The sequence below is a fragment of the Bubalus kerabau genome, chromosome 6, assembly GCF_029407905.1.
Source record: "Bubalus kerabau isolate K-KA32 ecotype Philippines breed swamp buffalo chromosome 6, PCC_UOA_SB_1v2, whole genome shotgun sequence".
Lineage (NCBI taxonomy): Eukaryota > Metazoa > Chordata > Mammalia > Artiodactyla > Bovidae > Bubalus > Bubalus kerabau.
The window spans coordinates 52,859,287-52,874,061 of record NC_073629.1 but is presented as its reverse complement, the minus strand read 5'-3'; the positions used below and the strand labels follow the sequence as shown (position 1 = coordinate 52,874,061).

General features: G+C 37.0%; 1 protein-coding gene and 1 pseudogene across 1 annotated transcript in view; one reads left to right on the top strand and one right to left on the bottom strand.

The window, feature by feature from the left end:
- HFM1 (helicase for meiosis 1) overlaps positions 1–14,775 on the bottom strand; it is a 114,702-nt gene that overhangs the window by 82,091 nt on the left and 17,836 nt on the right. Inside the window, exons 5-7 of the mRNA XM_055587101.1 lie at positions 11,878–12,143; positions 11,575–11,622; positions 396–466 (exon numbers count right to left, since the gene is read on the bottom strand). Of these exons, the coding sequence (XP_055443076.1) occupies positions 396–466; positions 11,575–11,622; positions 11,878–12,143 (385 nt within the window). The remainder of the gene's footprint in view (positions 1–395; positions 467–11,574; positions 11,623–11,877; positions 12,144–14,775) is intronic.
- On the top strand, positions 1,757–2,445 carry LOC129655145 (LIM domain transcription factor LMO4-like; annotated as a pseudogene).

The window sequence follows — 14,775 nt, the reverse complement described above, 5'->3', positions numbered from 1 at the left end:
TCTCAGTTTGTTAGAAAATATGCCTTAGGAAGAGTCTATGGAATAATAGTTCAAACATCTTAACTTCTAAACTTACTAAAATAAGCTTGCTTTACATCTGCCACTCTCAAAAATTAATACTATTAATAATTTATCATCAAATTTTGTCAAAGTAATATGCTAGACCTAGAAGTAAATAATTTATTTAGCATTCAGAGACATTTTTATAAATCTAAACAACCCACCTATGAAAATTGCATGCATTCATTTAACAAACATTTTTTGAGCTTCTATAATGTACCAATCACTGATAGCACTAAGGACATAAAAATGAATGTGATCTGGTCCTTGTCCTTAGAGAGCACACAATCCAGTAAGAAAAGGTAGACAGGTAAATAATTAAACAAAATACTTACATCATCAAAGGCTTTGGACTGTATATAATTGAAATATGGGAATTCTTTGAAAATACTTCTAAATTTAGCAGCTGAGAATGACATTAAGGAGTCAAATATTTCAAAATTTTAAAAACTGGTTACTCAACTGAAAAATTAAATCAATATTGACTGACAATATTTAATTTCAAGGCTTTAATACTTGTATTTTGGCATCATAAGAAAGGAACAGACAGCTACAGAGGGAAGGATGGAGATGGCACCCCAAGAGGCTCAACTAAAAGAAAGGATCAGTGAACTTAAAAGACAGGACACTGGGGTTAATGCAATCAGGGGAGCAAAACCAAAAACATTGACAAAGAGTGAAATTAGCTTAAGGGACTTATGGAACAACATCATGTGGACCAATATACACATTATAAGGGTCCCAGAAGAAAAAGACATAAAACTTATTTAAAGAAATAATGTATGAAAACTATCCTAGCATGGGGAAACAGACATCCAGATCCAAAAAATCCCAGAAATTACCAGAGAAGGTGAATCTCAAGAGACCCATATTGAAACACACAGTAATTAAATTGCCAAAAGTTAAAGACAAAGGGCTTCCCTGATGGCTCAGTTGGTAAAGAATCCGTCTACAATGCAAGAGACCCTGGTTCAATTCCTGGGTCGGGAAAATCCACTGGAGAAGGGATAGGCTACCCACTCCAGTACTCTTGGGCTTCCCTTGTGGCTCAGCTTGTAAACAATCCACCTGCAATGCGGGAGCCCTAGTTTTGATCCCTGAGTTGGTTAAGATCCCCTGGAGAAGGGAAACGCTACCCACTCCTGTATTCTTGCCTGGAGAATTCCATGGAATATTCAGTCCATGGGGTCACATAGAGTTGAACACAACTGAGCAACTTTCACTTTCACTTGCTGAACAAAAGACAAAGAGAGAACCTTAAAAGCAGCAAGGGAAAAGCAACTCATTACAAAGGAATTCCCATAAGACTATGAGTGAATATTTCAGCAAAACCCTGGTGGAGCAGATTGTGGAATGATAATTTTTGGGTGTGGAAAGAAAAAACTGCCAACCAATAATGTTTTACTTAGCAAAGTTTTCCTTCAATTCTGAAGAGTTTTTGCTAGAAAAAAAACTGAAGGTGTGGCAGCACTTGCTGCCTCTGCGCCGTGCTGCACGTGCCGAAGGCTCCTGCAGCTGCTCGCGCGGAGCCAGAGAAGAACGGCGAGAACGATACTGACACTTCTGCTCCCCGCCGCCGGACACTTACGTGGGACCCTTGCCCAACTCAGCCTCAGAGCTGCGCGTTAAAAAAAAAAAAAAAAAAAGCAGCCGCCGTCCCCTTTTGCAATATTGCAAGATAGGGGAAAAGCAGACCATGGTGAATCCGGGCAGCACCTCCCAGCCGCCCCTGGTGACGGCCGGCTCCCTTGCCTGGAAGCTGTGCGCAAGCTGCGGGGGCAAGATTGCAGACCTCTTTCTGCTCTGTGCCATGGACAGCTACTGGCATAGCCGGTGCCTCAAGTGCTCCTGCTGCCAGGCGCAGCTGGGCAACATCGGCACGTCCTGTTACACCAAGAGCAGCATGATCCTTTGCAGAAATGACTACATTAGGTTATTTGGGAATAGTGGTGCTTGCAGTGCTTGTGGACTGTCTATTCCCTGCGAGTAAACTCGTCATGAGGACCCAAGGCAATGTGTGTCATTTAAAGTGTTTTACATGCTCTACCTGCCGGAATCGCCTGGTCCCGGGAGATCAGTTTCACTACATCAATGACAGTTTATTTTGTGAACATGATAGACCTACAGCTCTCATCAATGGCCATTTGAATTCACTTCAGAGCAATCCACTACTGCCAGACCAGAAGGTCTACTAAAAGGTCAGAGTAATGCAGAATGTGTGCCTTCATCTCAGATCTTGTTCATCACAGGTGGATCCCATGTGTCTTCAGTAGACAAGTCACCTTTGTAGCTAGCACCAGTGCCAGCTCCATGCCATTGCACCTTCTTTAGTCTTGATTGCTCTTCCCGCATTTATGGGTGTATTAAAATGACTGAATATGAACATTAAGGACTCCGTGAACTTGAGCTAATGGGAGACTGTAGAGAAAATGAAAAAAGATCCACTGAAGGATATCTTTGGTGTGGGGAGAAGAGGGGAGGGAGCTTGGGAGGAGGGAAATGACTAATGAAGCTAATTAAAAGAAGCATTCAAATCTGCTTTCTACCCTCATTAACAATTAGCAGGGCACTGGCCAGAGTTTGTACCCTGTGTTTTACCTTAACAACATTCTGTTTGCTCTTTGTATATTTAAGTGTTGTAAGGAAATGTGTTTCAATCAAAACTGAACATGAGATAAAGGAAAGAGATGTGGCTTTTGTGATATTCTATCACAAACACTTTTATTGTATCTCTGTAAAATACATTGTATGTATACATATAAGTGTTTTTATCCTAATGTTGCTACTCCCATGGCAAAGACAAAAAAAAAAAAAAATTGGGAAAAAAAGTCAGGCTCATAGTAGCTACTATGTATAAATTTCCCCCTACTTCTAATTTGCTAAATGAAAAAAAAAAAATCTTTTATTTGTGATATTTTCAGAGACATTTGCTCTAGTATGGTGTATTTAAATAATAAAAGCTTAAAAGAAAAAAAAAAAAAAACTGAAGGTGTTGGTTACCACTAGACCAGTTTTACAAGAAATGGTAAAGGAAGTTCTTCAAGCTGAAATGAAAGGATGCTAATTAGTAAAGGTAGTTAATCACTTACAACTCCAGTATAATGGTTAGAAGATAAAAGTACTGTATCTACAATAATTTATTATTGGATACACAATATTAAAAGATATAAATTGTGGCATCAGAAACAAAATGTGAGGAAGCAAGTATAAAATTGTAGAGCTTTTGTATGTGTTCAAATTTTTTACCAGATTAAAAGAGACTGTTAAAACTGTAAGACTTTTTAATGGAAGTCTCAAGGTAACTACAAAACAAAACTCTACAGTTGATACAAAGGATAAATAGAAAAGAGCAAGAACACACCATTATAGAAAATCATCAAATCACAAAGGAAAAGAACAAGAGAAGAAAGAAGCAACAGAACTACAAAATGTCAAAATACATTAAAGTGGCAATAGTAAGTACATCTCTATCAATAAATACTTTAAAGGTAAATGGAATAAATTTTCTAATTAAAAGACATAAAAGTGGCTGAATGGACTTAAAAAAACAGGACTAACTTATTTGCTACCTACAAGAGATTCATTTCAAAAAAAAAAAAAAAGATTCATTTCAGCTTTAAGGATACACATAGATTGAAAGCAAAGGGATGGAAAAAGATATTCTATACAAATGGAAATCAGCACATAGTAAAGTAGCTCTACTTATATCAGCAAAATAAACTTAAAGACAAAAACTGTCATAAGAGACAAAGAGGTCATTATACAATGATAAAGCAGTTAATTCATCAGGAAGATAGAGCAATTGTAAATACTTATGCAAATCAAACATTGGAACACCTAAATATATAAAACAAATGTTAACAGATTTGAAAAGAGAAATAGACAGCAATACAATAATAGTAGGGACCTTCAAGATGCCACTTTCAACAATGGATAGATCATCCAAAAAGAAAATCAGCAAGGAAACACTGGACTTAAACTATGCCTTACACCAGATGGATCAAACAACTATATACAGAGCATTCCTTCCAGCAGAAACAGAATATACATTCTTCTCATGTGCCCATAGAACATTCTCCAAGATAGATCATAAGTTAGGGCACAAAACAAGTTTTAATAAAGTTTTAAAAGAAGACTGAAATCATATCATGCCCCTTGTCCAATCACAATAACACAAAATTAAAAACCAACTAAAAGAAGAAAATTGGAAAATTAACAAATATATGGAGATTAAACCACAAGCTCCTGAACAACCATTAGGGTTAAAGAAGAAATCAATAGGGAACATACCTTGAGACAAATGAAATGAAAACATAACATACCAAAATTTATAGGATCCAATAAAAGCTGTTCTAAGAGGGAAGTTTATAGTGATAAGTACCAAAATTTAAAAAAAATCACAAATAAACAATCTAACTTCACACCTCAAGAAACTAAAAAATGAGGAATGAAATAAGTCCACAATTAGCAGAAAAAGGAAATATCAAAGATTAGAGGAGAAATAAATAAAAAGAAACACCAGAAAAACAACAGAAAAGGTCAATAAAGAATAAATTTATTCTGAAGAATAAACTTAAGTAAAAAGATCTGTATGTTGATAATTATAAGACATTGATGAAAGAAACTGAAGATAAAAATAAATGGAAAGATATTTCATGTTCATGGATTCAAAGAATTAATATTGCTGAAAGTCCACACTACTCTAAGTGATCTACAGATTCAATGCAATCTCTATCCAAATTCCAACTGCATTCTTCACAGAAATAGAAAAACAAATAAAAACTCATAGAAAACCACTAATGAAAAACAAAAAAAAAACCCATCTAAAGCAATAAATACTAAAAAAGAACAAAGCTCTCCAGCCTTGTTTCCATAATATGCCCTGATTTCAAACTATATTACAAAGCTATGGTAATCAAAATAGTATGATACTGACATTAAAAACAGACATATAGATCAATGGAACAAAATATCCAGCCCAGAAATAAACCTACGCCAATATGGTCAATTAACTTTCATCAAAGGAGCCATGAACTAGGAACAGATAATCTCTTCAATAAATGGTGATGGGAAAATTGGATATCCACATGCAAAAGAATGAAACTGGACCTCTGTCTTACATCATATGCAAATATAAGCTCAAAATGGATTAAAGCCTTTAACAGAAGACTTGAAATCATAAAACTCCTAAACAAAAACAAAGGGGAAATGCTTCTTAACACTGGTTTTGGCAATGATTTTTTGGATTTGATACCAAAAGTGAAAGCAACAGATGCAAAAATAAACAAGTTTAAATATATATCAAACTAAAAAGCTTTTGCACTGTAGAAGAAACCATCAACAAAACGAAAAGGAAACCAATGGAATGGGAGAAAATATTTGCATACCACACATCCACCAAGGGTTAATATCCAAAATATACAAGGAACTCACAAAATTCAAAAAACAAATAATCCAGTTTAAAAATAGGCAAAGGATCTGAACAGACATTTTCCTGAAGAAGGCATACAAATGGCTAACAGCACATGAAAAGGCACTCATCATCCCTGGTCACTAGGGAAATGCCAGTCAAAATCATGAGATAGCACCTAACACTTACAAATCAAAAAGATAAGAGATAAATACTGGCAAGGACATGGATGAAAGGGAACCCTTGTACACTACTGGTAGGGATATAAATCGAAACAGTCATTACGGAAAAGAGTATGGAGTTTCCTCAAAAAATTCAAAACAGAAGTACCATATCATCCAGCAATCCCTGGGTTATATCCAAAGGAAACAAAATCAGTATCTCAAAGAAATGTCTGTACACCTGATTTCATTGCAGTTATTATTTACGCTAGCCAAACCATGGAAATAACCTAACCATTAAGAAATGAATGGATAAAGAAAATATATATACAACAGACTATTATTCAGCTTTTAAAAAGAAGGAAATTCTGCCTTTTGTGACAACATGGATGAAACATCATACAAAGTGAATTAAGTCAGACAGAGAAAGACAAATCCTGCATGGTATCACTTACAACTGGAATCCTAAAAAAAAGGTCAAACTCATAAAAATGAGTTGCCAGGGGCTGGGGATACAGGAGAAACAGAGGCTGGTAAAAGAATACAAATTTTTAGCTATAAGAAGATTAAGATATGAAGACCTAATGTATAAAATGGTGAGTAGAGTTGAAAATAACTGTATTATTTGCTGAGAGACTTGAACTTGTGTTCTCACCCAAAAAAAATTTTAAAAGGTAAATATGTGAAGTGACAGATGTGTTAACTAACTTGATGGTGGGAAACTTTTGTAATGTATATGTTTATCAAGCTACCATACTGAACACTTTAAATATAATTTTATTTGTCAATTATACCTTAATAAAGCTGGGGTGGAGGAGGAATTAAATTATTCCAGTCCCCAGTCACATTCCATATTCTGAAAAGAACTTATAAAGTCCTTGTAGAGAAACAAGACTATCCAAGGGTTCAGTTCAGTTCAGTTCAGTCGCTCAGTCGTGTCTGACTCTTTGCGACCCCATGAACTGCAGCATGCCAGGCCTCCCTGTCCATCACCAACTCCCGGAGTTTACTCAGACTCACATCCATCGAGTCGGTGATGCCATCCAGCCATCTCATCCTCCGTCGTCCCCTTCTCGTCCTGCCCCCAATCCCTCCCAGCATCAGAGTCTTTTCCAATGAGTCAACTCTTTGCATGAGGTGGCCAAAGTGCTGGAGTTTCAGCTTTAGCATCATTCCTTCCAAAGAACACCCAAGGCTGATCTCCTTTAGAATGGACTGGTTGGATCTCCTTGCAGTCCAAGGGACTCTCAAGAGTCTTCTCCAACACCACAGTTCAAAAGCATCACTTCTTCGGCACTCAGCTTTCTTCACAGTCCAACTCTCACATCCATACATGACCACAGGAAAAACCATAGCCTTGACTAGACGGACCTTTGTTGGCAAAGTAATGTCTCTGCTTTTGAATATACTATCTAGGTTGGTCATAACTTTCCTTCCAAGGAGTAAGAGTCTTTTAATTTCATGGCTGCAATCACCATCTGCAGTGATTTTGGAGCCCAGAAAAATAAAGTCAGCCACTGTTTCCACTGTTTCCCCATCTATTTGCCATGCAGTGATGGGACCAGATGCCATGATCTGTGTTTTATGAATGTTGAGCTTTAAGTCAGCTTTTTCACTCTCCTCTTTCACTTTCATCAAGAGGCTTTTTAGTTCCTCTTCACTTTCTGCCATAAGGGTGGTGTCATCTGCACATCTGAGGTTATTGATATTTCTCCCAGCAATCTTGATTCCAGCTTGTGCTTCTTCCAGTCCAGCATTTCTCATGATGTACTCTGCGTATAAGTTAAATAAGCAGAGTGACAATATACAGCCTTGATGTACTCCTTTTCCTATTTGGAACCAGTCTGTTGTTCCATGCCCAGTTCTAACTGTTGCTTCCTGATCTGCATATAGGTTTCTCAAGAGGCAGGTCAGGTGGTCTGGTATTCCCATCTCTTTCAGAATTTGCCACAGTCTATTGTGATCCACACAGTTAAAGGCTTTGGCATAGTCAATAAAGTAGAAATAGATGTTTTTCTGGAACTCTCTTGCTTTTTCCATGATCCAGCGGATGTTGGCAATTTGATCTCTGGTTCCTCTGCCTTTTCTAAAACCAGCTTGAACATCTAGAAGTTCACGGTTCACATATTGCTGAAGCCTGGCTTGAAGAATTTTGAGCATTACTTTACTAGCATGTGAGATGACTGCAATTGTGCGGCAGTTTGAGCATTCTTTGGCATTGCCTTTATACTTTGACAATAAGATCTAACAGAAGAGATACAAATACATATGTGAAAATATATCAGAACTAAGCATGAAGTTTATCTTTTCCAGAGTGATATTTTTTTCTTATTCATCTTGATTAGGCCACTTGATTTTTATCTCTTTTTTAAAATCCCAAATTTCATTTTTTTTTAACTGTTGATTATGTTTCATTAGCTGATATATTTTGTTGCTGGTCACTTAACCCCTTAATTCCTTTGTTTTTGGTAATTTAGTTGTGCTAAGTGGTGGATTTAATTGCAATTATCAGCATATTGGCTCAACAGGAACTTAAATCAGCCTTCCTCTAAGAAAGCTCAAAAATATTAGTAGATATAAAGAATAAACTGTCTCCTTTCCAAGTTAAGAGTCTATTGCCAGTTGGGGAGATATTAGTACTTACACGGTATTCTTATTAGTCTTGAGTCACATTTGTCAACTACACTTAGTAAACACTATGCAGAATACATTACTAGATTTAGAAAGCTGAGGAAGTTGTAAATAAAGAGAAGGTGAGTTCCAGAAACTGAGGCTGTTACAATCTATTAGGAGATATAAAACAGATAATACATTTCAGAACACAAGTATGTAGCTATTTAAGCAATTACATTTTTATAAAGATATAAAAAATTTGACAGATTGTGGTAAGTGATCCTGTTAAAAGTTAAACCAAAGCACATTACAGCTGTACTCAAATTCCCCCATTTCTCTCAAAGTATATGGCCACAAGGCCCTACATAATCTTGCCTCCCCACTTCACCTTTGTGTTTCTGACCTCGTGTCTACTACTCTTGCTTCTGATTCATTTCCTCCAGCTTCTTTTTCTAAAGACCTACCCTGATTACTGGGCTTCCCTGATAGCTCAGTTGGTAAAGAATTTGCCTGCAATGCAGGAGACCCTGGTTCAATCCCTAGGTCGGGAAGATCCACTGGAGAAGGGGTAGACTATCCACTCTAGTATTATTGGGCTTCCCTTGTGGCTCAGCTGGTAAAGAATCTGCCTGCAATGCGGGAGACCTGGGTTGGGAAGATCCCCTGGAGAAGGGAAAGTCTACCCACTCCAGTATTCTGGCCTAGAGAATTCCATGGACTGTATAGTCCATTGGGTTGCAAAGAGTCGGACACGACTTCACTTTCCCTTTTCTTTCTTTACCCTAATTCTTCTATTTAATACTAATCCTAAACGTCTATTCCAGCATTCCCAATTTAATCTCCTTTACTCTGCCCCATATTTTTCTTTTCTCATATTATTTATCACCTTCTAAAATACCATAGGACTTATTTATATACTATTACAATTGTTCCCCACCTCCATCTCAAAAATGTTAACTTCTCAAGGGTAAGAATTCACTGTCTGTTTTCTTAACTGGCATATCCCAAACCTGGCACATAGTAAGAACTCAATTTATGCAGGTTTGTATATATTAAATCAAGCAGATAACTCACAAATCTTTAGTTTACTTTCAGTTGTATACTGTGTCAGAATACTCATTCCAAAACAAAAACATAATACTAAGTTTGTCAATCCATCAGCTTTTGAATGAATATCATTTTTTCCTTCAAAATATATCTCTTCCTTTAAAATATTTATTTTTAACAAGCCCACAAGTTGGTAATCATGCTGGTTTTTCTCTCATTAGGTAGTTCCACGTCAATTTACACTTGCAAAAATGAATCTATGATTCAGAGTAGATGTAAAATCAGTTTTCTAGCTTATGAGAAAACTCAACTACTAAGTACATCATTTATCATCTCTATCAACACTTGATATCGAATTTTTCCTTTTGTCCAACAAATTCTCAGCAGTCTCCCAGTAATTATATGTTATAATAGTGTATGGGGGGAGGGAATGTCTGCAGACCTGAAAATGACAAAGTACTGTGACAGGATCAATGTGATCAAACTTCTATAGTCCTCAGGATTCAAATATAGCAAAATTCTGTAAAATAATCAGAAAATAAGTCCAAGAAATCCCCAAAGGCTCAAATTATCATGAGTAGGATACCGTCTTCCACTTTAAATACACACTTGGAAACAATAAAGTATAGTAAATTCAGTGAGTTTGACAGAAAATGAATACAAGGGACACAAGAGTAGGCAGCAGTCTTAACTAACAAAGAGACCTAAGTAGTAGAACCACTTCAGCTGTGCTAAGATAGCAAGAAAATCTTTAAAACTCTTCAAAAATAAGTGTCATAATATGGCCAGTTCAGGTATGGGATAAGAATTTCCCATCATACAGATAATGAAACTGTTTACTGCTAACGTGTTTCCTACATTCCCACACCAGAATTTATTTAGGTCACCAGACAGAAGGAAATGCAGTGAGATTGAGATGCCATGGTGAATAGGAGCACTAATGGCTAGCCATGTGTGACATTATTATATCATCAATTATAACCCTTCTATAATCTGCTCCTCCCATTCCACCCACTCATTTATCTGCATTGGAGGCAACTTTTCACAAGTGGCTAAGCAAACATTTTCTAACTATACTTCAGAATTATCTCAGTCCTCAGGATACCCAGGACAAGAATCACTCATCCCTAGATTTCTCCAGCTCAACTACCTAATATCTGAAATTCAGTTTCTGTTTCGCCAACTAGATCATTATTTTTGTGGATTCTAGAACATTCCCCAGCTTTGAGTCACTAATTCCATAATCCTAAAGCATGGTTTTGGTAATGTAACTTGACTTGCTCAAAAATACTTCATGGTTTCTCTTCATGGCTTAATAAATATATAAAAAGTAAAAGCAAAAACTTCTGACTTGTTATTCATGGCATTAAATGATCTAATCCTAATATACCTACCCATCATTATTTTCTATTAATACTACCCTTTTTTAAAATATATTTATTTTAATTGGAGGCTAATTACTTTACAATATTGTATTGGTTTTGCCATACATCAACATGAATACTACCCTTTTAATCATAACTTTTTTCACCCAAGCTGGAATTCTTGTTCTTTTCAAACATATTCCATACTTTCTTATCCTCCCCCTTCCTCAGGGCTACTTTTTTGCCAGAACAACTTCCCTACTTTATATGGCTTTCAATGTATTTAAAGATAAGAAGATACACAAGGTTTGGTCCTTGCCTTCAAGGGGTACATAGGTCAAAGGGAAATAGTCACAGAAACAGCTGATGAATTATAAAATAGAATAAATATACTGTAACAGACATACACAAACTATCAAAGAAAAAATGTTACCTTCAGATACGTACTCAAAACATACATACTCAAAATATTTACATTGGAAATGCCCAGAAATATAAAATAGTATAAACTACAAATTAGGTTCTTTCAAAAATTACTCAATTTGTAAAAATGTCCCCAATCAATAGAATATCCCATTCTCAGTCATTTCCCCTACCCACGTTTATACCAATATCTAAAGAATAAGAAATTATCTGTATCAATTTGTAAGTAAATATGCTAAAAGTTCATTCAATAATATAAATCTCATATCTGTACTTGCCACTGACTGGTAACCAGCAGTTCACAACCGGCACCAGTCTGCAGACGACACTTTTAGTAGCACTGTCACACATATTGGGACTCCTACATGACCCAAAAGATCCACATTTCCCTCTTTTGCTCTGTCAGCCAAAACAAACAGAAATGCAATGAAATAAAATGCTTTAAAATTATGACTTCAAATATAATGCTAATGTAGTAAAATACTTTAAAGGATACGAATTTCTGTGACAGCCTTCAAGGAATCTAAACTTCTTTCTGTTACCCCTAGGGAAAAAAAAATCTTGCATTCTTACGGATATTTTTAAACTTTTCCATAAAAGCTACTTCAATAAAATTTGTATAAACTTTTTACTAAAAGAATAGATAAAACAATATTATATCACAGGTAAAAAAATGCAATATAATAAATTGCACATAGAGTGACAACCTACTCAAATTTATTTTTGTATTCTTACCTATACTAAGAAATACAAACTAGACTGTACTCATAAAATCAACTGAAAAAAAGCAAGAAATTACCTTGAACTGTATGAGGCCGGGATGCAACTGGAAAAGGTGGTGCTTTGATTATGCCTTCTCCGATTTCAGAAGCAAAAAGTGTATCAGTGGCTGTCAAAATGTTACAGTCTGAATATTGAGGTTTCTGCTTACTATTGCTATCTTTCCATGATTTCCCTTTGTTCACTTCTGTTTGGACAATTTTCACTGAGCCAATATTAGAGTCCAAGTTTGCACTGTCATTGGAATAAGCATCCTCATGTATATTATCAGATATTTTAAATAACCTGCAAAAAAATTTGCATATGTAATCATTACTTAGAATGTAAAAAACTAGCATAAAATTGGTTCCTTTAAAAATACCTATAGGTCATGGCTTATTAGAACATAAAAGCTAATCATTCTCCTACAGTGCTGCTGCTGCTGCTAAGTCACTTCAGTCATATCTGACTCTGTGTGACCCCATGGATGGCAGGCCACCAGGCTCCCCGATCCCTGGGATTCTCCAGGCAAGAACACTGGAGTGGGTTGCCATTTCCTTCTCCAATGCATGAAAGTGAAAAGTGAAAGTGAAGTCGCTCAGTCGTGTCTGACTCTTAGCGACCCCATGGACTGCAACGTACCAGGCTCCTCTGTCCATGGGATTTTCCAGTCAAGAGTCCTGGAGTGGGTTGCCATTGCCTTCTCCTTCTACGAAAGTATAATTTGCTAAATTAACCGATTATGGCTTATCTGAACACAAAAGCTAATCATTCTTCTAAAGTATGATTTGCTAAATTTACCACCGAATTATGTCTTTTCACTTTCTTAAAACTCAGATAAATCCATCTGTGGTGGCCAGCCTCTGAGACAGCTCTGATGCTCCTTGTATACTGGTGCTCACACTGTTTTGGAGTTACCTTCTTTGAATCAGGACTTGCCTATAAGACTAGCAGAGTGCTGTGGAAGCACAAGCATGTGACATCTAAGGCTAGGTCATAAAAGACTGTCACTTCCACATAGTCTCTTAGATCATTTATTCTGAGGGGACCTAGCCATTATAACATGAGAACACTGAAGCAATCTTATAGAGCAGCCCATGTGGATAGGTTCTTGTCAGTAACTAGCACCAACTTCCCAAGCACTGTTCAATAATCATTTGAGTGTAAGAAATGGCTGTCTGCAAAGTTCTGTAAAACAAAGAAAGGCCATCTTTATGATTGTAATTTACTATAGTTGACTGATTCAAAGACAATCCATCAAAGTAATTTGTTCACAATAGCCCTAAGGGAAGAAGTGATCAATAAGATTCCTAATAGTACAACACTAGCAGCAGCAGCAGCAAGTTATAGAATAAGTAATAGAGCTGACAGCAGGTTATCAGTCTTAAGAATTCTGTAAGGAATGACACCCAAATAATTATGATACGAATACAAAATATTTTCTGTTATTTTCACTATTAATCTTAATGACAGGTTTTTTTGTGTTAGTCACTTCAGTTGCATCCAACTCTTTTCGACCCCATGGACTATAGCCCGCAAGGCTCCTCTGTTCATGGGATTTCCCAGGCAAGGATACTGGAGTGGGTTGCCATTTCCTTCTCCAGGGGATCTTCCTGACCTAGAAATTGAACCTACGTCTCCTGCATTGCAAGGAGATTCTTTACCATCTGAGCCACCAGGGAAGCCCAAGTTTTTGTATGAGACCCAGTCATGTATGGATGTGAGAGCTGGACTATAAAGAAAGCTGAGCCCCAAAGAATTGATGCTTTTGAACTGTGGTGTTGGAGAAGACTCTTGAGAGTCCCTTGGACTGCAAAGAGACCCAACCAGTCCATCCTAAAGGAAATCAGTCCTGAATATTCATTGGAAGGACTGATGTTGAAGCTGAAACTCCAATACTCTGACCACCTGATGTGAAGAATTGACTCATGTGAAAAGACCCTGATGCTGGGAAAGATTGAAGGTGGGAGGAGAAGGGGACGACAGAGGATGAGATGGTTGGATGGCATCACTGACTCAATGAACATGAGTTTGAGTAAACTCCAGGAGTTGGTGATGGACAAGGAGGCCTGAGTGCTGCAGTCCATGGAGTCCCAAAGAGTCAGACACGACTGAGTGACTGAACTGAACCGAATCGAATCTTTCAAAAAACTAGAGACATGTATCAGAGAAGGCAATGGCACCCCACTCCAGTACTCTTGCCTGGAAAATCCCATGGATGGAGGAGCCTGGTAGGCTGCAGACCATGGGGTCGCTAAGAGTCGGATACAACTGAGCGACTTCACTTTCACTTTTCACTTCCATGCATTGGAGAAGGAAATGGCAACCTACTCCAGTGTTCTTGCCTGGAGAATCCCAAGGACGGGGGAGCCTGGTGGGCTGCCATCTGTGGGGTCCCACAGAGTCAGACATGACTGAAGTGACTTAGCAGCAGCAGAGACACGTATTTTAAAACAAACTATAGAGCTGCATCGTCCAATGGTAGCAGTTTGATTAACCATCAAAAGCAGATGGTTAATCTTTCATAATACAACAGAATCCCATTTTAAAATGGTATTGAAAACAAGGAAAACACTGATGCCAACAGTGCTATATGCTGTGATTTAACTTAAAAGCACAGATTTTGGAATCAGACAAACCTGGATATAAATCAAAAGCTCCTCCACTTTCTATCTGTATGACTTTAAAGTTAGAGTTTGAAATAGATTTTTCCAACTGTAAAAATATTATCCACACAACTATTTATTTAAATTCCCTGAACTTCATATTCTTCCTAGGTCCTTTGGCTCTTCTACGCCACACTCTCTTATGTCCTTTGCTTCTTTACTGAATTTTATATTTACTTCCTGGTCTTAACAAAAATATTTACTTGCCCTGGAAAACTCTCGCTCTTAAAAAAACTCTTAAGTGGACAAACTGCTAATTCTCTCATATTTCT